Source organism: Xiphophorus couchianus, chromosome 9, assembly GCF_001444195.1.
Source record: "Xiphophorus couchianus chromosome 9, X_couchianus-1.0, whole genome shotgun sequence".
NCBI lineage: Eukaryota > Metazoa > Chordata > Actinopteri > Cyprinodontiformes > Poeciliidae > Xiphophorus > Xiphophorus couchianus.
The window spans coordinates 29,790,309-29,815,874 of record NC_040236.1 but is presented as its reverse complement, the minus strand read 5'-3'; the positions used below and the strand labels follow the sequence as shown (position 1 = coordinate 29,815,874).

At 37.8% G+C, this 25,566-nt stretch overlaps 1 protein-coding gene across 1 annotated transcript in view; it reads left to right on the top strand.

Moving 5' to 3' along the window:
- The first annotated feature begins 8,636 nt into the window (after window positions 1–8,636).
- ror1 (receptor tyrosine kinase-like orphan receptor 1) overlaps window positions 8,637–25,566 on the top strand; it is a 143,928-nt gene continuing 126,998 nt past the window's right edge. The window contains exon 1 of the mRNA XM_028028608.1: window positions 8,637–9,003. Coding sequence (XP_027884409.1) covers window positions 8,898–9,003 — 106 coding nt within the window. The 5' untranslated portion in view covers window positions 8,637–8,897. The remainder of the gene's footprint in view (window positions 9,004–25,566) is intronic.

The window sequence follows — 25,566 nt, the reverse complement described above, 5'->3', positions numbered from 1 at the left end:
GGGCTCTACATCTGCAGCAAGTTCCTTTTTATTCCACAAGGAATCAGGGCAGAGTGGAATTTTTTCCGTGCAGCATTGTTTAAACCTTGTCAAGCTGATATAGTGCAATGTATAACATGTTCTTTTTGTTTGCTTCATAATAGCACACAGACTTTATTTGGATTGGTTGTCATTACATAGGTAATCAATGAGAGGCTTACATTAAACTGGCCTAGTCTCCAGCTATTAAATGTCCAAATAACTCTTTTTTTGTTGTGGAACTGGGTGATTTTAGAATAGCCTCCTGCTGGAAAAGGGCAATACAGGACAAAGACGTCATTTTGTAAGCACAGTAATAAGGCCAAGTGAAGAAATGAGGTCTCTTCTTGTCTGTTTGAAATGTTTCATCTGTTCCTGCACACTTGATGAAGTACGACAGGAAGACCATGATGACACAGTATTTTATTCCAGTTTCTTTTGAACTGTAATGAGTAGTTATGGTTTTTCTTTTCTTTTTTTTCTTTTTTTTTTGTCTTAGTTCATTTTCAACAGAATAAAATGACCTGTAATCTGGTCATCTTAAGTCTTAAATTCAAGTGAGCACAAAGTCCAATGAATAGCAGTACATTGTATTCTTTTTTTCTATGGGGGAAAGATTATAAAGCATTCAAATTCTGCTATTTTATTAAACTTTGGATGCATTTTATAAATGAATTACCTTTAGATTGAGCTACTTTGTCACTCAAAGCCATAAAATGTTTGATAGACTCAAGAGCTTAAGCTCATTTGTGGAAGCATCATGCTTATGGATTGTTTAGCTGTTACTGAAACTTGTGAATTACACAAAAGGTGACAGGCAGGAACCACTTAGAGATGGTCTCTAGTTTTGTAGACCCTAATCATGACATTGTTTGTCTGACAAATGTCTTGACTGTATTTTATTTTTAACAAATGAGAACTTATTTTTCTTGCGTGAAACTTTTCAGAAACTTAAAATATTTTCCAATAGTTTGAATAGCTTATTTGTGAAATGGAAATTACACATGTTCATCATGACAGTAAATTTTGAATGTAATTTTCAGGTTTGGGTGATTATACAAAAATAAATTTAAGCGCTATAAAGAATAAAAAAAGAAATACAGTAACTAATTATGAAACAAGCAATAAACAGTACATTTTGTCCAATAACATCAACAAAATCATTAAGCAAATGTACATCAAAAATGTTGATCAATGTTTCAGTTACTAGAAAGTAAAGGCAACTTTAAACAGGTAGAATTTTAACCTTCATTGTGTTTCAGCATATTTGCAGGTTTCTGGAAGTTTGTACCAGACTAGTGGCACATGAAAACTGAATGCTGCTTCTTCATAGTCAGGTTCTGGGGATGCAGAGCCTTCCAGGAGACCTGAGTGGTCTGGAAGGCTGATACAACAGCAACAGGTGTTTAATGTACAGTATTTTGGTGCTGAGCCTTTCAGTGATTTATAAACACGCAGAAGTATTTTAAAGTTTATGCTCTGAGTTACAGTGTAAGGACTTTAGAACTATAATGAACATAAATAAACAAAATTGGGTGCAAAAATTTGAACTTGAGGATTTTTCTCAACCCATACTTGATCAAAATTGGATGGTAAAACTCCAGCTTTGAAGTGTAGCCTATAAATATTCATTAGGGTTGAATTCAGGTCCTGTCCAGACATGGAGTGTTGACCTACAGTATCTGCTTTATTCTGTACAGTTTTGAAGTTTGCTTAGGATAGCTGTCTTATTAGAACAGGCAACTGTTCAACTAATCTAACCAAATGTCACCTCAAATGAAAGGAAATTTGTCTGGACTTTCCAAAACAAACTAGAAACCTTAAAAGGTCCCAGCCAGTTATAAACCAGTATAAACTTGAGTACCAGTATCCCTGTCCAACTGGTGAAACCAGTTCCACCGACTCCAAAATCAAAACCTTCATCTTTGACTGATTTACATATGCCAACCTGCGTTTAATGAAAGTTTCATGGTCAAATAATAGAAAGATTGATCTGTTTGGCCACAAAACTACAACTGTTTTTGAAGGGATCAAACAGCCTTTACAGTGAATGCTGATGGTAACATTGCCCTGAAGGCCTGATTTAGTTCCAGTGTAATAGCCAAATATCTTCCCAGAATAAATCAAAATCATCATTGATTGGTACATACAATGAATGGATCAATGGAAGGATCAGTTTGGTTTTATTTGTGTATTTGAATATGGAATTCTGACCCTTATTGGATTACAAAAATATCCACAAACATGTGCATCCAATAGTTTAGCTTGCATATTTCATTATCTGTCCCAAAAATTATCAGCCAGTTAAAAAAAATTCCAAAGAGATGACATTAAAGTAACTGATGAGAACATGAGCATTTCTGGAGCTGTAACAGAAATAAAAGCAGTGGGGAGAAAAGCAAAGTATTGCCCATCATTGATTAAATTAATAGACTGTTAAATCATCTCTACACCAGTACCTTTAGAATTTAATCTTTGCTTAATGTGTTGTCTGACATCATCCCCAACAGTTTTTTCATATCATGCCAAACAAAAAAAGTTTCACAATCTTGCAGAAAGTGAGCACATAAAAAGGCTTCTAGATAACCTGTGCGTTTTGCCAGCATTCTGCAAACATTGAGCATTGCTACCAATCATTTTGTGCTGGCTCCATGCTGCTTGCCAGCTATATTTCATCACATGAAAGCTGCGTTCTTATGTATTTAAACAGACCAATGTAATTGTAAGATTTGCCTGTAATTGTGTCTTTAAATAGGGCCACAACCCCGTGCAAGAAAAGGGACGTTTCCCCACCGTTGTGTGTTTTCACAAGATCGACAATATTCTCTGCCACATTACTTTCCATTTATTGTTTAACTAAAAATTTGCAAGCCTAAAAAGCAAGTGAGAAACCAAAGCAACTCCGCTTAGCTGAAGAAGTGAACAAGCTTTTCATAAGGTGTGTGAGGTTAGCCAAGTCTCAGCGAATCCGAAAATAAAGGTTGACACTAATAGATGCAGAGGCACCATATGAATCATCAGTTTTACCGTCTCAGTTTTCCGGGTCTGGAGCCAAGTGTACAGGATGATGTGTGAGGCCATTAAAAACTGTAAGTAACGGTCCAAGATGAGCTGGAACGTTTCTGACCACTCAGTAAAACTGAGTCGTGTGGAACAGAGGCTGGATTTTGTCCAGAGTTCTCACAGAATCTTCTACTTTCACTAAATCAAGTGGAAAATAAATACTCCACAAGACACTACACTTATATGGTTCATTGTCCTGTGTAGTGTGTGTCAGACTGAGACTACTGGACCTTTTATCGCAGTAAAGATGAAAGAAAATCAGGTAGTGGGGATTTAATTTCTACCACGATTATTTAAGGCAGACTGTTTAAAATGTCGTTATAGTTTCCTTCTTTAGGAGTATAAATAGTAGAAAAAACATTTAAGCCCACAATCAAACTCTCGCTCACTCTGGTTTCCTCCCACAGTCCAGACTGGTTAATTTCTTAATTTAAACAATCATACAAGGACTGGTGACTTGTCCAGAGTGTACCTTGCCTCTTGCCCAATGACCACTAAAGACACAAGAAACCCTCCAAGATAAACAAGTACAGACATTGATTGATGTCTCTATCTCCAGGCTGATTGTTTCTTCAACTCTTTGCAGAATGTCAAAAGTTTGATCAGATTGAACAGAGACCAACAGAGAAAACATCATTTTTCAAGTCGTACAGCTCATTCTCAGTGTGTCTGGACCACAGTTGACTCGTTCTAAGAGATAAATATTGCTTAATCTAAGCCATCCTATTTTGGCTCTGACTTAAGTTTAGTTTAATTGTTCTGGACTGACTGTTCCACCTTAATCCTCCTGTAACTTTTACATGCATCCTTGCTCTAATATACCTGAACCAAATAGCTTAATTTCCTCACCAGCAAACATTCAGCTCTGCAGAGGTCCAGCAATATGCATCTCTCTTGATTCAGGCGTGTTGGAGAAGGAATGCATGTGAAAGTTGCCGAATAGTAGCTCTCGAGGACCAGACTTGAGCACCCCTGATTTAAACCATTATCTAGTGTAGTCCTCTGACTTTAACTTAGGATTGTCCTCCATGTTTTCTGTGCCAGTACTGCTCTGTATTGGAGATGGTGACACCTTCTTCCACATATTTGCTGTGTCTTTTTTCATGGCTTGAGGCAAGCTGTAAAGAGGACTTCTTTTGGCTTTCGTCTTGAAACTGTTGCCATAAGTAGCTGTCCTGTTGACAGATTCTCCCAGCGGAGACTTGAATCCACACGGCTAATACAGAGTTATCACCTGCTTCTTGTTTGCCTCTCTGATTAACAATCTTATATTCTGGCAATTTCAGAAGACGGCGTTTGTGTCATACTGTTTGCAGTTTTTGGATGATGAACTGAAAAATGTTCTGTTAGATTTCAAAGCTTGATATATCATTTTATAATCTAACCCTGCTTTAAAGTTCTCCACAACTTTCTCCCTAACTTATCTGCTGTGTTACTTTGTCTTCATGATCCTGTTTGTTCTTTAACAAATATCAGAGTTCTTCACGGAACAGCTGGAATTATTCTAAGATTAAATTACACACAGATGGGCTCGATTCCGTAATTAGGTGACTTGCACACCACATGTTGTAATGTGACAAAGTGAAAAAGAGGTATGAACACTTATGCATATTAAGACAGACCTAACAGCATTTATCAGAGAGTTTTGACATGTCCGTTGGCCATTAAAGAGCGTTTCATCCCAGCTGTATCTCTGAACGGTCTTCAGATAATACAATAAAAGCTCAACTTTTAGATTTCATCAGAATATTGAATAGAAAACTTGGGAAAGCAAAAGGATGTCAGAGATATGTTGAAATAATTATCATTATCATTCTTTCATTCCTATTTATTGACTGAGACATCCCTGCTAGCTGGGGAACAAAGCGCCTCCCTGTGCATGTCGTTTAGTTGCAGCAGAGAGTCGCAGCCTCTGGCATCTGCTCTCCAAGAGACCTTTTGAACCCTAATCCCCCTCCCTTTATTAAAGGAAGATGACTTTCACCATGCATGGTTGCAATTTTAATAATCTTATCTTATTATGAGGCAGGATTACACTGATATAGATCAAGGAAAAAGAAACAGGGCAGATGTGTTGGAAGTAATTTCACGTCATGATTGGCCCCAGAAGTGAAGCGTTGACATCTGAATTCAAACCACCTAAAGCACACTGGATGAAAATAATTTGGTTGTTTGTCCTATAAATGGCTCAGGAGTGAGACATGACTTACATAACGAATGTCATCTCACACATTTCCTCTTACTGTAATTAGCCTCGTCGGATTTTTATTTTGCTGGTATTTGCTCGACACATGATTTGACTGGAACACAAGAGCTTTCTGTTGTGTTCATAGGAATCTTATGTGAAATGATGCACTCAGACATTATCTATACGTCCATTTTTCTGTCTCTTAAAGTAGCTCAGAAGCTAGATGAGTGTCTGGAAAAAACTGAGCAAAGTTTGAGAAGGTTCAAACTAACAGTAGAAAAGATTTATGTTTAGACTCAATCGAGAAATTTAAATATTAAAAGTTCCTAGTTCAAAAATCCCTAGGAGGATTTATCACTGCTCTCCTAAAAAAGAATATATACCTACTGGTCTATGGAATGATGTGCACGGACAGTTTGGCACTGTGGAAATCAGATAACATGTATGGGAGGGGTCTTTCACTTTTACTGGGATTCCTGGTAAAGTTTTTAATATCAACAGACAAAGTTGCTGCTGAACCATAATCGCTTTTTTAAACTTTAGTGAAAAGCTTTTTACATAAAAAAAAAAAAGCTTTTTAATGTTCATTTGTTCATCACAACTCTTATTTGTTTGTTTTGTTTTTTTAAACCATTTAACTAGAGAAATATAAGGAAACCTTGAACTGTCCGTCCTGTGTCACTCACATTTTGAAGAGAGTCCAAGAGGTGCTGGTTGGATGATGGTTTCGTGTCGGTTGGATGATGGTTTCGTACCGGTTGGATGATGGTTTCGTGCTGGTTGGATGATGGTTTCGTACCGGTTGGATAATGGTTTCGTACTGGTTGGATGATGGTTTCGTACTGGTTGGATGATGGTTTCGTACTGGTTGGATGATGGTTTCGTGCTGCGGCATGTTCCCTCTTCCTAATGTCAATAAGCAGTAGCACCTCCAACTGCAGTTTAGACATACACATCTGCATTAAAACGTTTCACACAGACAAACATTCATACACCAGTGACATCAGGGATGTCTCCCATTACCTTAGGGACTTTGCTGGTGTTGTAGGGGAACGCTGAGTGGGGGATGGTATGGTGGGATTACACTGTGCTCTCCCTCCAACAGTCATTCTGAATTTTGCTCAGCAGGTTTGGAGTAGTAGGGTGGAGCTGGGGTCCACAAAGTCTACAGCTTTACTGGAATCCAGAAGACAATCAGAACAGAAATGTACACAGCTTTACCCTATCTCATTCCTTAAAGGAAACATGGACAGTGTTATCTCCACCCTTTAGTTAACAGCAGCTCTGCAGGGAGGATTCTGTGGGTAGATTAAAAGATAAAAGGGAAGGATGCTTTACGCTTTCTAAGGTTACATAGAATCTGATTCAATCCTTTTGCTCTGTAGATGGCAATAAGCCATTCCAGACAATAATTGTTGCATGTTTTTTTTGTTTTGTTTCTGCAAGAGTTAAATCAAAACCTGCCTCAGAGAAGCTGATGTTCCTCTCTAATGAGGGTGTGCTGTGGTCTAACCAGGGATGCTAAATTGTTACCATTCTTCTGACAGTAAAGTGTGTGATGAAAACACAAGCGGGGTCAAAATCTGTGTCAAAGAAGAGCCAAATGAAACTAGGTTTGGGGTTACGGAGAAGAAGTGATATGTTAACAGTATTGTAATGTCTCTTAGATAAGCTTGTTAAGGTGATTGTGTGGCATGTCGACTGGCACAAGAGGCCTTTGTCTTTTCCCCACACTTCCTCCCTCCGACATTCATCCTCGTCTGTCTTTGTCAAAAAAAATGCATGACCACGAAGTAAATCTGTGAGCTAAGAATTAGAATGTGGTTTTAATGCATTAGGTAATTTATCTTGTTGGTATGAAACGGTACACTAAACAACACCAGGTGGGTCATTATGAGAGAGCTTCATGTACAGTTTACTCATTCACATTACTCAGATCTGCGTTTTATTAGATACTTGCCTTTTTAACAGGCAAGTATTTCTAGGAATTGCAGTTCCTAGAAAAAATTCTACTTTTTGACTTTATGTCTTGTTTTCTCATTCATCCATTTTTTTTAAGCTGCTTTGGTCTGTTCACCAGGAGCTAATGTCCGTCCCAAACTGGGGCCAACATGACCATACATCCAGTCACTTCTTGGGTCGGTTTAACAATTCATTGCTTGTCAGTTTAACAATTCAGTTTCACAAATAACCTAACATGCATGGTCTTAGACTGGATTGTCGGAGAAAGCCAAGCTGCACAGACAGAACACAGGCATGCAAATGGGGAACATGCTAACATCACAAAAAGACCTGCTCATCCGCTGGGGGCCAACCAGAGACTCACCTACTGTGAGGCGACAAAGGCAACCAACTGCAGCCTAACAGTGTTGTGATTCTACAGTAAAAAGTTGTGGTCTTAATAAATTCACCACAGACCTGTTATATTTAAAAAGTATTGGTGCGTTTTCTCATCAATTTGTAAACAAAAAAAATGATTCCCAGATCAAAGAGCTTATTGTATGTAAGTTAAAATGTATATACCTTTAAATTTGAATTGTTAAAATTCTTTTAATGTTTTAAAATTCTATACTTTGTTTATAGATTTTGATGTCTGTTGTAATTCTCTTAGGCAAATCAGGTCAGACTATCAAAAATATTCATCAGTACAACAATTAGCTTTGCTATGAGATTATGCTAACAAGAAATGTTTTAACTAGAACCTTCTGCCTTTCATTAGTTTTTCTTTGTTTGAACTATAGAGCTTTAAGGTTTTTCATGTTAAAATCTGAAGCACAAACAACCAAGGATACGCTCACAATCATACACAAGGGCAGTTTAGGACTATTGTGCAGCCTTCAAAAAAGCTAACCTTGTGAACCTTTAGGACTTTCATCATTTATCAGACATCTAAAGATGTGCTGCAGGTTGTTCGATAGAGGCAACTGATTTGAACCCTAGTAAAAATGAAGCAAGATTATCTCTATGTTTATTAAAACCTAGCCTGTAACTAACCTTTATCTTTTTTTTCCTGGACTCAAAAATAATTTATCAAATGTAACAAGACTGGTTGATGTGTTTTCAGTGATTCCCCTGAAAATACGGGTTCTGCAGTCAAACATTTATAATTAAAATCTTTATTTAGCCGTTTGAACAGTAACCTAAAAGCACTTTAAAATAGGTAATGAAAATGAAAATTTTCTAGAAATAAAAATATAATTCTGAAAACATAGCAATGCCATTTTTATGGAAATAGAGAAGCCTCGGTTCGTTCCGTTGTTTTTCCTGTAGTGAACGCACGGTGGCGACACGTGTCTAAACACAACCATGCGGTTCCTTTGGGGCACAATTCTGATTACTCAAGTTTGTTGGAAGAAGTTTGTGCTCATTTGGAGCGAGACACACACACAGTTAGGGCTCCAAAGAGAGAAGAAGGAAAAGACACAACTTTCTGCTTCATTTTTTTAATTCAGGTAATTCAGTGCGCTTTTTAATTTTTTTTTTTTTTCTGAAAGAAAGCGCAAACAACAAACTTTAAGGCAGCGCGCCGCTGAATTTGGAGACGCATTTTGGGGGGGAAGAGAACTCAACAATCCCGGTCGGATTTGGATGTGAAAAGCGGCTAAGGGTGTTAGACAGAGCCAGAGGAATGTATCAAAATCGGGCCGCGGTGCGGGAACGTCTGTGGAGATGTCCAGCCTGCGCTCTGTGGATCTCCCTGCTGCTCCAAGGCGTGCTGGACCTGAGCGCGTCCGGTGAGTTTCTACAGCTTTCCTCTTCCACTGGGAATCCTTCCTGTCTCTCCTCAGCGTTTCTGTTGGCTCTGCTCTTTGCGGTTATGCCCCATTCATCTATGTGCCAATCTGCAGAAAAACTTAACTGCACTCCAACGTGTGCTTATTACAATTAAACCACTTTTTAGAGACGGTTCAAGTCCTTTACAAGCATATTTATATTTTAAAGACTCTTTTCTTTGTTTCCACAAGAGATAATCTCTGTCGCATGTAGATGAAGCAGATCTGTTTGCTATCACTCAGCTTCTCTCTTGCGAAAGAACTTCGGGTTTTAGATTAAAGTCCCTTTGTGATTCTGAAGCCTCGGCACGGGGAGAGACTTCAACCCATTGATAGGCATGAGGAGGACTCTTAACGTGGCTGTTGTGCGCCCCGCCACCCCCTGAAAATGTAGATTCATTAAAGATAAGGATGGATGAGAGCCATTTCCACTGCCTTTACTGCTAATAGCTGTTGATGGCAATAAGATGACCTTTTGTGAAGTACTGCAGCGTTTGACTTCTTATGAAAACGAGTTGCTCATATCTGTGTTTGCAATGCTTTGCTAAATCTTGTCACATTTTATTAGTTTTGTTTTGGATTTCAAATAATGTAATGCATAAATATGACTTGGAAAGAATAGGATACCTAGTTTTTCAGTGTTTCTGGAGCTAAAAGTATGAGAAGATTTGAACTGTATTCAGTCCCTTTGACTCCAGAACCTTCTTCGTTGCAGTTAGAGCTGCAAGTCCTTTAGGGTAAGTGAGTGTTGCCCTTGAATCTTCAAAAAAAAAAAAAAAAAAAAAAAAGCTCACTCAATTTGAATGGAGAGGTTGAATATCTTTATTTTAGCCTCAGATTCTCAATTGAATATCAGTCTGAACTTTGACTAGGTCATTTCAAATGATTAACTTTTAGCTTTGGTTGTATGTTCAGAGTTTTTGCCCTCCTAAGAGGATAACTGCTACCACACAAAGCATCTCCACAGCATGATACTCTGAGCTTGTTTCACAACAGTGATGGTGTGTTCAGGGTCATTTGCTGTGTTAGCTTTTACAAGTAGAATGGAAAGTTTAATTTTGATCTCATCTGATCGGATCCTTTTTTCCCCCCACATGTATGCTCTACATGACTCGTGGTAAACGTCTTCTAGCTAATTTTTTAACAATTCAATTCTTGTCTCTCTTCAATGGCTTGCATAGTTTCCTATGAGATGTTTGAAGCTTGGGAAATGTTTTGATAACCTAACCTTGCTTTAAATTTCTCCAGAGCTTTCCCCATAAGCTGTCCGCTGTGTTCCTTGGTCTTCATGATGCTGTTTGTTCGCTAATGTTTTGAACAAACCTCAGGGGCCTTTACAGAACAGCTGGATTTGTACTGACATTAAATTACACCAGTGGACTCTGTTTACTGATTAGACTTGTAAGGGCAGCTAGTTGCACTGGGACAACTACCTGCCCAGTGTAGTTAGTTGGGGGCAGACCACAATCTAAGCCACATTTCATATTTTTTAATTGAAAAGTATGCATCATTTTTCTCTCACTAAACAATCATGTGTTGCTCTATCAAGTTTGAGTTTGTGATGTGGCAAAATGTGTGAAAGGTTCAAAGGGTATGAACATTTTTGAAAAGCACTTTACCTTTACGGCCTTTGTTGTTTAGGTTTGGTTGATATCCCTAATGGCTGTTGAGGCAATAGGATGACTACTCCTTTGACTTCCAAGACAGAATAATTCCTTGATTTGTGAGTGAACCATATTTAGTACTAAAGGCTACTCTCGTCTTGTCAGTCCTGAGTTTTACTGCTTTCTCACCCCCTCCGCCTCCACACAGCTCTGCGTGTTTGTGTGAGATCCTAAAGGAAAAGATGGCAGATGGCCTCATGCTGGATGTATGTATGTAACTGCTTGACTAATATAAGTATGATTGATTTTAGTTTGATTTAGATATGAATTGTTTATGAAGCTGCTCAGGGAAGGCATTTTAAAATAGTTTTTGTCCTGGCCTTTTTGAGTGTGTTGTAAGTATCTAACAGCCCTCCCGATCCAGAAAGGTAGTTATGAATTATCTCCGGAAGATTTTCTGGGTTTGTTTGGATTACCTCTGTCCTCCCCTAAATGCTCTGGGTGGTTATTTACGATGACACTGTGCAGCATATGCTATGTTGAGCTTAAAGCTTTTATGTGATAGTCCTTCTTTTTCCTGTCCCTTTCTGTATCTTCTGGCCTTTTTCTCTTGCTGGGAGACAGTGAGGAATGTTAATCCACATTACTTAGCGGGATGAGTTGGCTCTGACTTATTCAAATGGAGTTTGATGGTGTAATATGGAGAGAAAAGGCATTAAGACCCTGATTCTCCCCCTATTTTATATCTGGACAAAGGAGTTTTGACACGAAATCCAAAAATCCAACAGTTACATTTTGTATTGTTACACTACAGTTGCATCAATCAAACTAAGTATTTGCACTATTTTTGCTTTTATAAACACATTAACCAACAACATATTCCCTTTCTTTGTTAAAATTAGATCACGATTAGGGATAAAACCCATTAAATTATTTTAAGATAATATCCTTAAGTTGTTTAAATAACGTTGGCATATACAGCATGGTTTACAGTTTCTTCCAAATACTAACATTACCATGACATGTTTTGTTAATTTTCATGGATCAAAACATTCTGACCAGATGGGTTGCACAAATGCATTTTTGTGCATCTTCAGCACTGCTATGCTGAGTTATGTGCCAACTTAGTAAGATAACAGCACAGTTTATTTTGATTTTCGTGCAGGTAAGTATCTAAATATTTTTTGAAATAGAGTGAAACTAAGTATTTCTTGATTTAACAACTCCAAGTCTTAGCTTAAAAATATCAGAACCATTAATAAGATCAGATGAGACCTTTAAGAAATTGGAAATCAGTATTGCCCAAGAAAAGTCCAATACATCTTCACCTAGTACTTTGCTTTGCATTTGCAAACTAAACCAGTCAGTTTTGCCTGTTGACAGGCAACTATTGTCCAAAAAAAGTTTATAGCTATTAACAAGCATTTCTACTTGAAGAATCTTTTCTCTTTTAGCAACAGCCTCTTCACCATTTGTTAGTTGCTGGAGTTTTGTCTCCTTTCGAGCTCGCAGTCTGAGAGGGATAACAACGATAACAATGTGGTTCAGCTGTAATCAATTGTGAAGAGAACGGTGCGGCGCCTGTGATCTGTGGCCTTGTTACGGCCGCTCTGTGGAAACGTCTTAGCACATGTGGCCAAGAAGAAAGGGAAGAGCGTCGTTATCTACTTTTATTTGCGGCCGTCTGGTTTGTTGGTCACTCTGCGAGCTTCCAGTCAGGGGTCGGAGGTCGCAGGTCTGTCGGTGTAGTATAAATGCCTGCGTTTTTAGGAACAATTAGGGTTTCCCCAGCTTCAACAAGGGAATTTTGATGATATGTTGGAAAATACACGAGTTAGTTGTAAAAACAAACACACACATGCAGTTTATGTTTTTTAGAGAGCTGCATTTGCTGCAAATTCTTCTCAATGCCCAGGAAAGTGAGTCAGGAGGTCATGAAAGGAATTTGGTATGATTACTGCTGGACAGGAGATTATCGCCCTTTTTAATGGCCACACACGCTGAAGTCAAAATCTGATTTTTAGGTGCAGATCTAAACCTCTAGGTTTTAATTCACGTTACACAAGCTTCCCTTCATGGTCTGTGAAACTTACACAAGTATCAGCAGACCTTGTATTTTATATATGCCTTGTATTTCTCAGATTTCAGCATAAATCTGTCCGTCTGATTTATTTTTATTTACTCTGAAGTTAAAGTCAGGTTTTGCAGCTAATGAGGTTCTAAAAATAGAGAACGGTTAGAGCTCAACTTGTGGGCTTTTGGGAAGGCATAAAAACAAAGCAGTTTTATTGTCAAATAGTGACAGTTGTTCCTCTACTGCCTTTTGGCTGTAAGTAATAATATGTGACACTTTCATTAGGTTAAAGCATTAGCTGTGTTTTCATGGTGCTATTTCTACAAAAACCATCGAAGTGTTCCTGACTGTAGAGCATTCACCTCTGAATGTTAAAGGTCATTATAAAATTTATTCATTGTGGCATTTAGCCTTTTAGTGTGACCCGCAAAGTCTTTAAATAGCTTCAGTCGACTATCGAAGAAAGTTGGTTTTAAATCACCTTCTATGCATATAGTTACCAGTCTCTCTTAGTCTGACTCTTTACTATCCATCTACTGTCCATTTCCTACACTATTTACTGAGAAGATAATGAAACTGAATATAAGTGATGTCAAAATATAGATCATTATAGTTTATTTTTAGAAATTAGGACAGCTTGCTGCTGATACTGTGTCCTTCATGATATTTGCCTCTTACCTGTTAAAATGTTTATGCAGTATAAATGAGGTAAACCTACGCTTTAAGTTTAGTATGCTGGTTTAATAGGGAAATAAATATCATGTAAAGAAATAATTATATGCACAATAGTTAGATTATCAGATTAACTGGACTCAGACTTGTGTAAAAAATGTTGTCTTGTTGAGCTCAGTTTTGGCTAATTTAGGTTTCTGAGTAAAAACTAAAATTTAAGAAGGTATAAGAAAAGCGTACAAAATATTTTCTACACCCCATCCTATTATATTGACCATTGTTCATATTGATACCAGAAGACATGAGTTAGAGTTCAAAACAATGAGGAGATGAATACAAGTTTTTACACTGGCTTTAGCATCCTATATTAGCTATTATTGTTGTTAGCACTGCTAGCATTGCTGAAACAGCAGTCTTGGTGTGTTTTCTCTTGAGAATGCATCTCCCTGCCCCTAAACAATCCCATTTCCAAAAAGCTGTAAACAAATCTATTTTCAACATGCTCCATATGTCAGAGGTTAAAAAAAAGAAACAGCCTTCCAGTTATCTAGAGAAAATCCTTCTCTCTCACATTCTGAATTTTTGCAAGACTGTTATACCCAACTTATATTAGTTATGACTAAATTAAACTCTTCTTGGCTAAATAACATCATCCACATTGTGTCTGTATCAGTACGTTGTGTTTTATAAACCTGCATTAATTGTAATTGTCAATGTAACTGAATTATTACTGTAATATATTCCTTTTTAAGTCAATCAGACTGTCTGGTTAAGTTTATTTAGTGATACATAGCTTCTTGCTTACATGGCGTACCAAAGGTAGCTGCTCATTAAAAGTTGCCTATATCTGGTCAGAGCAGTAACTAAAATGTCTTTTTAGGAATTTCTGGCCAATAACTGTAAAATATGTATACAAAAGCAAAGCACTGATTTGTCTGAGATCTAATGTATTTGCTGGATGGGGGCAAATACACTATCTTGATTGTGCTACATTTAATTGGAAAGTCATCATAAACACGCCTATAAACGTGCACATTTTCACTTAAAAAGTAATGTTTCCTGTTTAACCAATGAAAATGTCAAGGCAATGAAACATGAGATATAAGGTCTTCCCATTCTTCCTGACAAATATTACACCTTTCTTTCAGCTTCCTTTGAGATCCATGGGTGCTTTGGTGAAAAAGGCCCTCCTGCTGGGAAAGCCTCCTCAGTCATGGGAAATGCTTTGAGGGGAAAAAAAGGGCACAGTGTTCTGCCCACAGATGTGCCTGCCTTTAATCATCTTAGTATGCTCAGGTGTGGCCAACAATGCATATTGAAAAAAAAAGAAACATGCAGATATCAACTCTAATCATCCACCCACAAAAATTCAAAGTTTTTATTCCCGCTTACTAATTTGATCATGCTTGCACTGCTAATAGCTCCTCTGTGGTTTCCTTCCGATTGTTGTTTCATCCAGACAGGAAATGCTGGACTCTGTCCTGGTCTGAGTGGTGCATCTCTTTCTCTTTCCGATCAAAAGCTTTCACACACTACACCACCACATAGCATAGGGCACTGTGCGTCCCCCTAAATACCTTTTCCAGGCACAGAAAAATGTGGCTGGAGCTGTATGTGTGAAACAGATGTAGTTGGTTCCTTTTTTTTTGAGGAGCAAGGGAGAACTGACTGTTTTTGAGACAGCTTGACTCCTATTTGAGTGTTCAAAATGAGGAGAAAATCATAGGCTTTAATTTAATCAGCACATAGTCATAAATCACACAGACTCTGTTTTATGCCCCTGATTTAAATCATCGGTGTGTAAACTATACATCGTACTCAGCCGATTTCTTACTTCCTACTCTTTATTAAGCACATGTGTGTTGCCAAAGCTGAGTGTGCCTCAGAGTTGCCAAACTGCTTGGAGAATATAGTGTGCTAATTGTTTAACTGGTGTATAGTTAGCAGACAGCATGTTCTAAATTATATGTATAAAGAAAACCAAGATATTCAGGAACTTCTTACGTTTCCAGCTTTTATTGCTTGTGTTGAGTGTTATATTAAATCGCTCTCTTTCTGTTGTTTCTGTGCTAATAGCTATTGGTGAACACTATTGGTGATGCAAAAAGCCCAAGAATCTTTGTTGTGTTGCTGTGGTGCTGGTTTGGCTGGCAGAAGTGCTGGAAAAATGACCTTCTCTTGAAGGTAAAAAAAAACAACAAAAAACTGAGGCTTTTCTATGCATAATAAAAGGTTCTAAATTTACAGTGTTTGTGGAAAATCAAAGGAAACTGAGCTTAGTAAAAAAAATAAAGGCCAGGTAAATTTTGATTCTTAAATCCTGGAATTTCTTTTCATTCGTTTACTTTAATTCAAACATACCACCTCTACCTAAACAATCTGCACAATTCTATTTAAAAAAGAGATTGGGATCAGACATGAAAAGCCTGATTGGTGCATCTCTGATTTTCACTAATTAAGCTCTTAACTTTTTTTTATTGTGGTCAGAGGTAACATTTAATCAAAGTCTGCAGCGTCGTTCATTCGTATCCTCCTTCTTGATGCTTGATAATGTTTCTGCCACTGCAAACTGTGGCCAAGCATGAAAACCTTTTTCCTGCAATTTACTGTCTGCTTAAGAGGTGAGTGGCGAGTGGTTGGATAGAGGAAGCTGTGTGTGTGGAGGGTTTATGGAAATTCAGTGTTGGATGAAGAGAAGGAATGAAATGCAGTGGTTTATGCTTTTAGTGCTAAAGTTCAGAAGTCAATGTGGCTACTTGAGATGTTTCGAATGCTTTAAAAAAAAAAAAAAGAATTGCAAAAAGATTGTGATGTTTCTCTCCAGATTCTGATATCTTCAACCAGCCCCGGCTCCAGATGAGTTTAACAGGGGGTGCAAAATCAATCTACGTAGCTGAACATGGACAACACCAATAGCTTAACGTGCTGTATTGGTATTAGCTAGTCATCTTTTAGCAAACATTACCTGCGTCAAACAGCATTACTCAACTCATTCGGTTGGTTTCAGGGAAAAACTGTGAAAAGTTCTTTGTGTTTTGTTGGTTTGCTGCCATGATTCTAACACAAACCCGAGCAGCTCTGCACAGCAGCAGATCTCCTTCACTGCCTCAGGTGTAAACCGAGCGCGAGCAACTTGGCGCTCATGTTGCGTTTAACGGTGGCTCGGAAAAACAGGTTACGACGTGCTAACAACGGATTAAACAGTTTGGCACAGATATGGGAAGTGCGGAAGCCCCTACTGTATCAAATCGATATAGGAATAACAGAGAGTTGGCCACTTATAGGTAAAAACAACAAGCAGCTTCCAGTCCAGGGAGTCACAGCTATCTCTGTTAGCGGGCAATGCCCCCCAATACCCACCCATGCTGCCGGGCCTGTCTTCAACCGTGCTCTGCTGGTGTCTTTTTAATCAGCTTCAAAGAGGAAAAAAAGGTTGCCACCTACATGAAGCCTTTATGCGGGTCTATGACTCAAAGCCCCTCTTCAAAATGGGAAAAACAGGAGAATATATAATTAGACAAATTAGACTTGATCTCAGTAAGTTGGGAAATGTTGATTAAACAGAAGCCACTAAGCTAAATTTGCCGATATTCACAATCAGAGCAATAAATAATCACTCTAAAATAAGGCTGGGCTCAAGGTTGCCAAAGAGGTTTCTGAACTCACGGTTGGAGTGAAGAGTGGCAACTTGGGGTTAACAGGAAAGCTGTATGATTGCAAGATTTGTTGAAATACAGAATCAAGTATAGTAGCTCAGTATTCAAGCTCTAAAGTTCTTTTCTAGACAAAACAGCGACAGAAAGCTCCTGTTGATTTAGATCCCTAAATGTTGTGTTCAGCGCTTCCTGTGTTGAGGTCTTTCAACTCAGCCTGGATGACAAATTGCTGTTGCCACATTAGGAAAATGTTGCCCGCTGTACTTTATGCGCACAATACAATGAGTCCTTTACTGCAGCCCAGTAGGAGAAGCTGAAAGTGTGAGACCATGCTGATGATAAAATGAGTCTAATGGAATAAGGCACACATTCTGCATATCAGAATCCTATATGGATTTGAAGTCATTAAATGTGGAGCAGCACGTGGAGAAAAAGAGCTGTAAATTGTACATTATAGTTAATGTTTTATCAAGTTAGTGCATCTAGAGCATCCGTCATGGTGAACTGCCTAAAATGTGAACATCATGCAGGGGGGTAGGATGAAACATGGCTTTTTAAGTTCCCCTATACATGTCAGAGTAAATCTTTATAAACCTTGTTTGCTTTGCATTAAGGACCTCAGAAACTCGCTCTCCATGCAGGCAGGCTGATAGCTGTTCACCCACAATTAGGTCTTTGTAAGACACCACACCTCCTCCCAGGGTATTAAATACAGCAAACTTTATGGGCTCCTGCCAAATACACATGCATTTATCTTTTTTTAAGAAACATTGGCTTTATTGTTTTACTACCATAGGTTTTTCTAATTTATGCCCTTTTAAAAATTAAAATATGTCCACCGCTATGAGAAATTGAATTGAGTGTAGAGTTGCAGTTTAGTGTTTTTAAAGGCAGTTAATCAGATTTTTCTTTTAGGTCTGGATATGTATGGGGAGAAAAAGTTTGGAAAAGCTTTTTACCTGTCTCAGATTATAATTGTATAACTTTAAATATACTACTCTTTCACAGCATTTCTACAAAATATTAAAAACAAACATAATGCCATTATGTTTGAGCAAAAAGAGCAAGAAGTATTCCCATCGTTGCAAAACAACATAGGAAACAGATTAATAGTAATTACATTGTTCCCATTTATTGCTTTAGTTTTTATATATACACACACACACACACACACACTAAAACTAACTTATAAAGATGGTAGACTATTACTTCATATTGAATGTGCATCAACATGCTTTAGGGATGCACATGTGAGATCTTGGCTTTAACTAATTCATGACAGTAATCTACAAGCGGCCTGTGTGGACACCACACCAAGAATTCAAAGTATTTATTTTTACATTTTTAAAGGAACAAAGGTTATAAACTGTTGTTTAAAGAATGTGTGTGAAGTGTTATTCAGTTCTGATTTGATCTAAGATGATCCTGAGGCCAAAAAATGTTACCTTGCTGTGGAGATAGATGTAGCTGAGTTGGACAAAAAATCAGGTTTGGGCCGTATGCAATTGATAGCAGTCTCTAAGTGGTAAAATTGAACTCTCAGAATCTTTCAAGGTTCTGTAGAAAAGTTGCTCGTTTGTTTTCAGTGACTCTCTCAGGCCTACTTTCTGCTCGGCTGGACATGAGAAAACACTCAGCTCCTCTGTCATCCCACCGCCATGATGGGAATGACATCCAAACTCCTTGGCACGCCTCTTATCTGACTGGCAAACAAACACTGAGACTAATGCTGGCACTTTTCTCGCAGTTTTCCTTTTGCCCTTACTTTCACACCGCCTTCCAAGGACTTCTTTCTCCCACTCAGACACACATGCACTCTGTGTCTATCCCCTCTCTGCACATGCAGCTCCTTTTGGCTGCTCAGTGGCTCCTCCACTTGGCCCTTCTGGCCCATCTGACTGACGCGCTTGTCTGAACTCAGGCGTCTGTTTACTCAACAATAACTAAAGTCAGAGTGGCTCCTACGCTCCGCAGGGACACAAGCTTAACAAGTTGAATAGCTTTTGGCATTCTGCTGTCAGTTTTAGATGTCTTAAAATTCATATCTTGATAAAATTAAAGTAGCCTCTTATACTGTAATTCTTCTATTTAGAATTAGGGATGTTTTATCCAATAAAAGATGCCCGATAATGACCTTGATGAACATTTAAGGCTTAGTATTCAGCGTTTTTTTTCCTTGTACGTGGTTGTGGTTAAACAGCAAAAGCATTAGACCATCAGCTCCTGGGGCATTTGTATAAACATGGCCTTCTGCAGTTATTATTAATACGTCATTGCATGTGTTTTCTTCCATCCCATTTTTTTGTTTTCTTCTTTGTGTTTTTTCACGCTCGCATGTATAAACACAAATGTTGTATTGTGTAATGGGCAAATTCACCCCTCCTGGAAATGCAGTCATTAAACAAAACATGCCTGGACTCCAGGAAATCAAATTTTACGGGCCATCTAATGATTTGTGTTTGGGGTGAAGTAACTCTGTTCTTCTGTTTTCGATTTCCTTGTTATTAGTTTGGGTTTTTTGACCTTGCAATGTAGATATTTGAGAGGTTTCTAATGGCGCAGAAGAAACGGAAAGGAGTGTGTTTTTTGTCCTTTGGATTTTATTGCTTTGTAAATACAGGTAGTGGTCACAGAGACGGGTGTTTAAGCCTGTTGTAGTCTTAGGTTGACTGCAAGAATTTTCTCCTTTTGAAGATTAGTTCCTTCAAATGGGTTTTAGCTTAAAGCTGCCAGTTAAATTACGTAGGCTACTTGCCCAGCAAGCAGATTCAGAGATCTGCTAAAATAATAATGCTGAAAATGCCTAAGCTATTTTTTTACCACCACAAAATATAAGCAAGTTTGGACTTCACAGCTGCAAGTTAATGAACTTCATTTGAAGACTATATTCAGAAAGCTGGTAAAATTCCTCTGTGATTTAGCTCGACAATCTGTATCTTCACTACTTTAGGTGTTCTTGATATATTGTGAATATTATGGGTACGGAGGGGTTTTAAGTTGGTTAGTGTGTTTTAACTTTTCATATATAGCTTCATAATATGCCCTATTAAAGGAAAAGTGTCATGTAAAATTTACTTTTTAAAACTTTTTATTCATGTCATTATGTTATATCATCAAAACACACTTGGAGTGTTTCTCTTGAGTTTTTCGTGTATGTTTGAGAAATCCTTGAAGAGCTGATGATGGTCCTGCTTCTTCTTCTTCTTCAGAATCATTGAAGCTTAAGAAGTCTGCTTCCTATAGAATGCTGCTTTCATTACAAGTCAAAAACTACTGGCTGAGATTTCGTGCCTTCTCACATGTGAAGGCGCTGAAGACGACATGCTTAAGTTGTGCAGTTATGCATGATATAGAAAAGGTGCAAAAGGCACGTATGCCAGAAGGGAATCAACTTGAACAGAACAACATGAAAGAAAATAAAGCCTTTTTATGACCCTCATCAGAATACTTGTGGCTAAATAAATATTTGTCCACAAATGACTAATTGATCGTTTGGATCAGTTTCATACCACACCCTTTCATATTTGCGTATTAACTTTCCAAGAGAGAGGGTAAGCAAATTTCCTTCAAATTTCTGACTCTGACATTTCCATAAACCAGACCAATAAAATGAACTTAAAAGGATTCTTATATAAACAAGCCAAGAATTTTGGGGAAGTCTGCTATCACACTTGCAATTTCACACAAATCCGTTGTGGTTTGACGGTCTCACCACAAGGTAGCTTTCCTAATGGAAGAGCAATTGAGGTCTTAACAATTTCGATTTTTGGTGTTTTTAACAGAAAGAAGAGAGTTAAAGGAATGGAATGAAACAGTCAGAGTCTCCAGATGGGCTTAAGAGTTTGAAGAGCCACCATGTCTTGTGTAATGTCTGAACATTTGTGGTTCTTGCGGTTGCAATCTGCCGGAATGATAATAGAGTTAGTTGGAAGAGGTGAGCGAGGGTTGGGAGGGTCCTGGCTCAGTTAAGAGAAAGACGAGAAGGTCAGGAATGGTACTGATCTGAAAAAATATTTTCATATAACACTTTGAGTGACAACAGCCCTTAAATTAACTTTCATATAGTTGTGCATGTCCAGAATTTGAAATATTTGACTCTGGAACTTCCAAGGATTACTAGAGCAAAGGAGAACTTTGTAGGACCTGTTGGCCTCTTTATCGTTCACATCTCCTCAACTCCATCCTGCTATCAAAAGTCAATGATCTTCTCCTCAGAGGGGCCTATATAAGAGGCTTAGACCCGCGTGATTCCACTGCGTGTTTGTTTAACCTCTGCATGGCTCCCTCTACTGTGCTAAGCTTTACCCAAAGAAACTCATTACCTCTCGCCGTTCTGTCTACCACCATTTTGTTCAACCATTATACTCATAGTAGAATAAAATAATTTTTTGTATAGTAATAAAACCTATCCATTGATGCACAAAAAATTATGAAGAAAACCGACAGACTAAACCTGCAGAGTAAACCATCATAGAATATTTACTGATCTTTTTGTTGAATGGTTCACCTTAGTCTAATTCCGTTTTAATATATCAGAAATTTATTGAAAAGTGGATTTATTATAATTTAAATTAAATAAATGACATGTATATTATATATATTTCAGAATGTTAAAATCCTACATAAGATAGGCAGGACTGGACAATATTCATTTCATATCGGTTGATATAACTATTGATTAGTTTTTAGTCTTAAATATCTAAAATACTGCCAAACTTGTGATGTGACCTTTCCTGTTTTATGCACAGTTTTCAATTCACGTTGTTGTGTTTTTATTTTTAAGCCATTATGAGCCACGGTGGCGAAATTTTAAAGCTGCTACTGCTCAAGTAACTCAACAGGTTGTTGCTAGGCAACCAAAGAGTGAGAGAGTTGATGCCACCCGCCTTTCTTGGCTGTGCTGAGAGAGATTGACTGGCCAAGGCCTTTCCTCTGCCTACATTCTGGATTAGAATTCAGTTGAATTATTGAATATTCTATTGGACTTGTTATCTGTTGATATTGATCATGTATCTATTGCAATAGATATTGTTAATGTTATTGACATTATGTTTTGACAAAGGTTCCACAACATGTTTTGAATACAGACATTTTATGTTGCGACCAACACAGTCATTGGGGAAATTTGCTGACTTTAAAGCATATTTCTGCTGGAAAGCTTAGTAGAAAAAAGAATTGTGGTAGATAAAGGTGCTCAACCAACAGGGATGACTACAGCCTCAACAGGATTGTGATTCAAAGAGTGTGGACTGCAACTGACTCAAGCTTTTCATGAACCAGCAGATACAAATATATTAAGGACACAGGCTACATCACGCTGCTTGAATTTTAAACCACTCCTGCTCCATGATGCACAAATAACAAAGGGGGAAATTTGCTAGATTAAATTAGTTCAAATTTACCTTTTTAGATCAAAATAAACTTTGTATTCCATTTGGAAATCAAGGTTGCTGAGTCTGGAAAAAGAGCACAGAGCCACAGACAAAGTTTCCCAAGGTCTACATTAAGGTTTTCACAGTCCGCGATGATTTGGGGAGCCTGGTCATCTGCTGCTGTCGGTCATGGGAGCCATTTACGAGGGGATTTTAGAGCTCTTCATGCATCCCTCAGCTGACGAGCTTTGTATAGACATTGATTTCATTTTCCAGCAGGACCTGGCACCTACCCCACTGTCAAAATGCTCCTTGATGGGCCAGCAAATCTGTCTGATCTAAACCCTTTGAGAAGCTGTGGAGTAGTGTCATACCTTTCTGTAAGCTGACATTTCTGTATTACAAAACCTTTTTGAAAAGAAATCTGTCTCAAGTAATGTTCTAATTTTAGGTAGGAATTTGAATGTTGGGTTATTTATTTATTTATTTTTATTTCTTTTATTTAACCAGGTAAAACCCGTTGAGATCTGGATCTCATTTTCAAGAGGGACCTGGGCAGAAGTCTGCAATACACAGCAACCTGGTTACAAAATAAAACTAATTCATACAAATGCACAAGTGTAAAACAATAGAAAACAATTTAAAAGCAGTGACACGGTTTAATAGAATCGTGTTGCCTGTTTTTAAGAATTGCTCGAAATAAATCCAATGAAATCAATTCTGACATCTTGAGTTCAGACTGGAGCTGATTCCATCACACTGAAAGATTGCTTCCCCTTTTCAGTTTGAACACATGGAACATCCATCCGTCCATCCATCCATCCAGGATGGATGGAGAATGGGAAATAACAGATCTATGTAAGAGAGAAGTTAAGTATGCTGGATCCAAGCCGAGTAGAGATTTATAAATCAGGATCATCAGGTGATTGTTTCTCCGTACGCTTAAAGGAGGCCATTCAGCTTTTGCATACAACTCACAGTGATATGTAAGACGTCTGCTACCGGTTACAAACCTTAAAGCACAATGATACACAGTATTCAATGATTGAAGGCATTTGGTCGAAGCATTCATATATAAAACATCTCCATAATCCAGAAGTGGCAGGAATGTTGCTGCTACCAATTTACTTCTAGCTTAGAGAGAGAAACAAGATCCATTTCGGTAATAAAACCCAATCTTCATTTTCAATGTTCATAACAAATTTCCTATGTGATTTTTTTAAAAGAAAGCTCTTTATCTAGAATAAAGCCAAGGTATTTATAAGTACTGACAAACTCAATTTGTGCACCGACAGCATTTAGCTATAAGCTAACTATATGCACAGAAATACTTTTTAAGTGTTTATTTAATATCTGAAATTAATGTACTTTTCCATCATATCTTAGTTCACTGAGATGCAGAGGCACATAATGTAAAGTGATGTTTTACAACCAGCTCCGTCTCTGTAGATGCAGACTCTTTCCAGAGAATTTGCATTGTGATACATTTTTCCTGACATGCTCAGCTGACTCTCTGATAAAAGCTGTGCTGCTGCTGATAATTTTCACCAAGTTGGATTGCTGTTGGTATGATGCATTGCTAATGGTATGAGAGTTTTAAACAATTGTGGTGTCAGCATTTTCCACTGCTGCAACAGTTTAACAGTTTGTAGTTAAACTAAAGTTTGTTTCAACTCCTCCTCCTTTCCTTTCACTTTTCCTCTTTGACTTGATGTCTTCCTGTCCTTTTTGGGACTTCTGACCTTTTAATGAGAATTTCTTGTGTTTCAGTTTTATCCTGTTCATGACCTGTTCCAGCTAAATAACAGAAATTGTTATTTCTTGACTTGTTCCTCTCTTAGCCATGCATATTGACCCATTGTCCCCATGCTGGCCTCGCTTTGCACCCTTAGATTTGTTTTTTCGTTTAGTCTTTACTTTAAATCTGATTTATCTCCAGCCAGCTGGCCAGCTAAAGCTCTTCATGATTACCCTAACCAGAAAACAACATTGTCCTTTGTTTGAAAAGTGGCTTCTTATGCAAGGATAACTTTGTAAGTTGTTGAATTCAGATTACAGCTGCTAAAATCAACCTTTTAGCACATTCTTAGCTCTATGACAGTTTTTTTTTTGATCAAGTGACTGCTGTGTGATCAGACTTGCGGGCAAAAGAGTCGAGATTTAGATTTGAATAATAATGCTATTATTTCATAGTAACATGCAAAACTATTTTATGTTTTAAGCCCAGAGCAGTGGAAAAGAGATAAAATCTTTTTGATGTGTGCTTGTTTTCATACAGTCAAGATGTTCTGCTGTGTTTGTTGCATGGCTGTGAGATAAGTGAAAGGCTGGAGAAACTTGGGTAATTTGTGTTTGTGCTGGCTCCCTATTTGTTACGGACATGTAGGATAATTTAAGGAAGAGACAAATTTCCTGCCCACTGGCCTCCATGTTTAATGGGTACAAACAGCTCACTTCTAATGAGTGCCGTGTAAACTCGTAAATGTGTTTAGGAAATCCCAACACTCTAAGTCTTGCTGAATGAGCTGCCTTACTGTTATTTTGCATATTGGGATTCTCTAGCAAAGTGGAACTGATCAAGTTCTTATTGGTTCAGTAAAAAGAAAAACGGTTTGGTTTTCCAGAGCCAGAAAGATAGTTTCACGCCTCATTTCTTCCCTAAAACATGTCTTTGGATTCATTCATCCAAACGGATATAAAATATTCATTGGAAAAAGTTCTTGCCTCTTTAAAAAACAGGTCAAGATATGCGTCGTAACATAAAATCATTGTGTTACACATTATTTCAAGTGTCTTTTTCTCTCTCATTGTCTTGTTTATCCGCTCTACCTGAAAGAATCTCCAATCAATCAGCTTCAAAAGAAATCAATTTCTGACTTCTTAATGACTTTTGACACTTTTGACTTGAATAATCAAAAGTGATCCACAGACCTCTGCTGTCTAAATATGTTTGAAAGATCACTGGGGTTTATCTAATGGTTTACACATACCTGAATCTCAGTGTCATTATTTAGGCTAAAGTTTGACCTGCCCACCAGTCTGAAAAAAAAATGTAATCATTTTAAATGGTTGAATAAAAACAATTCAGCCAAGGTCCAGTCCATGAACATAGAAAGATGGACATGGATTGTTTGGAGAGTTGGCAT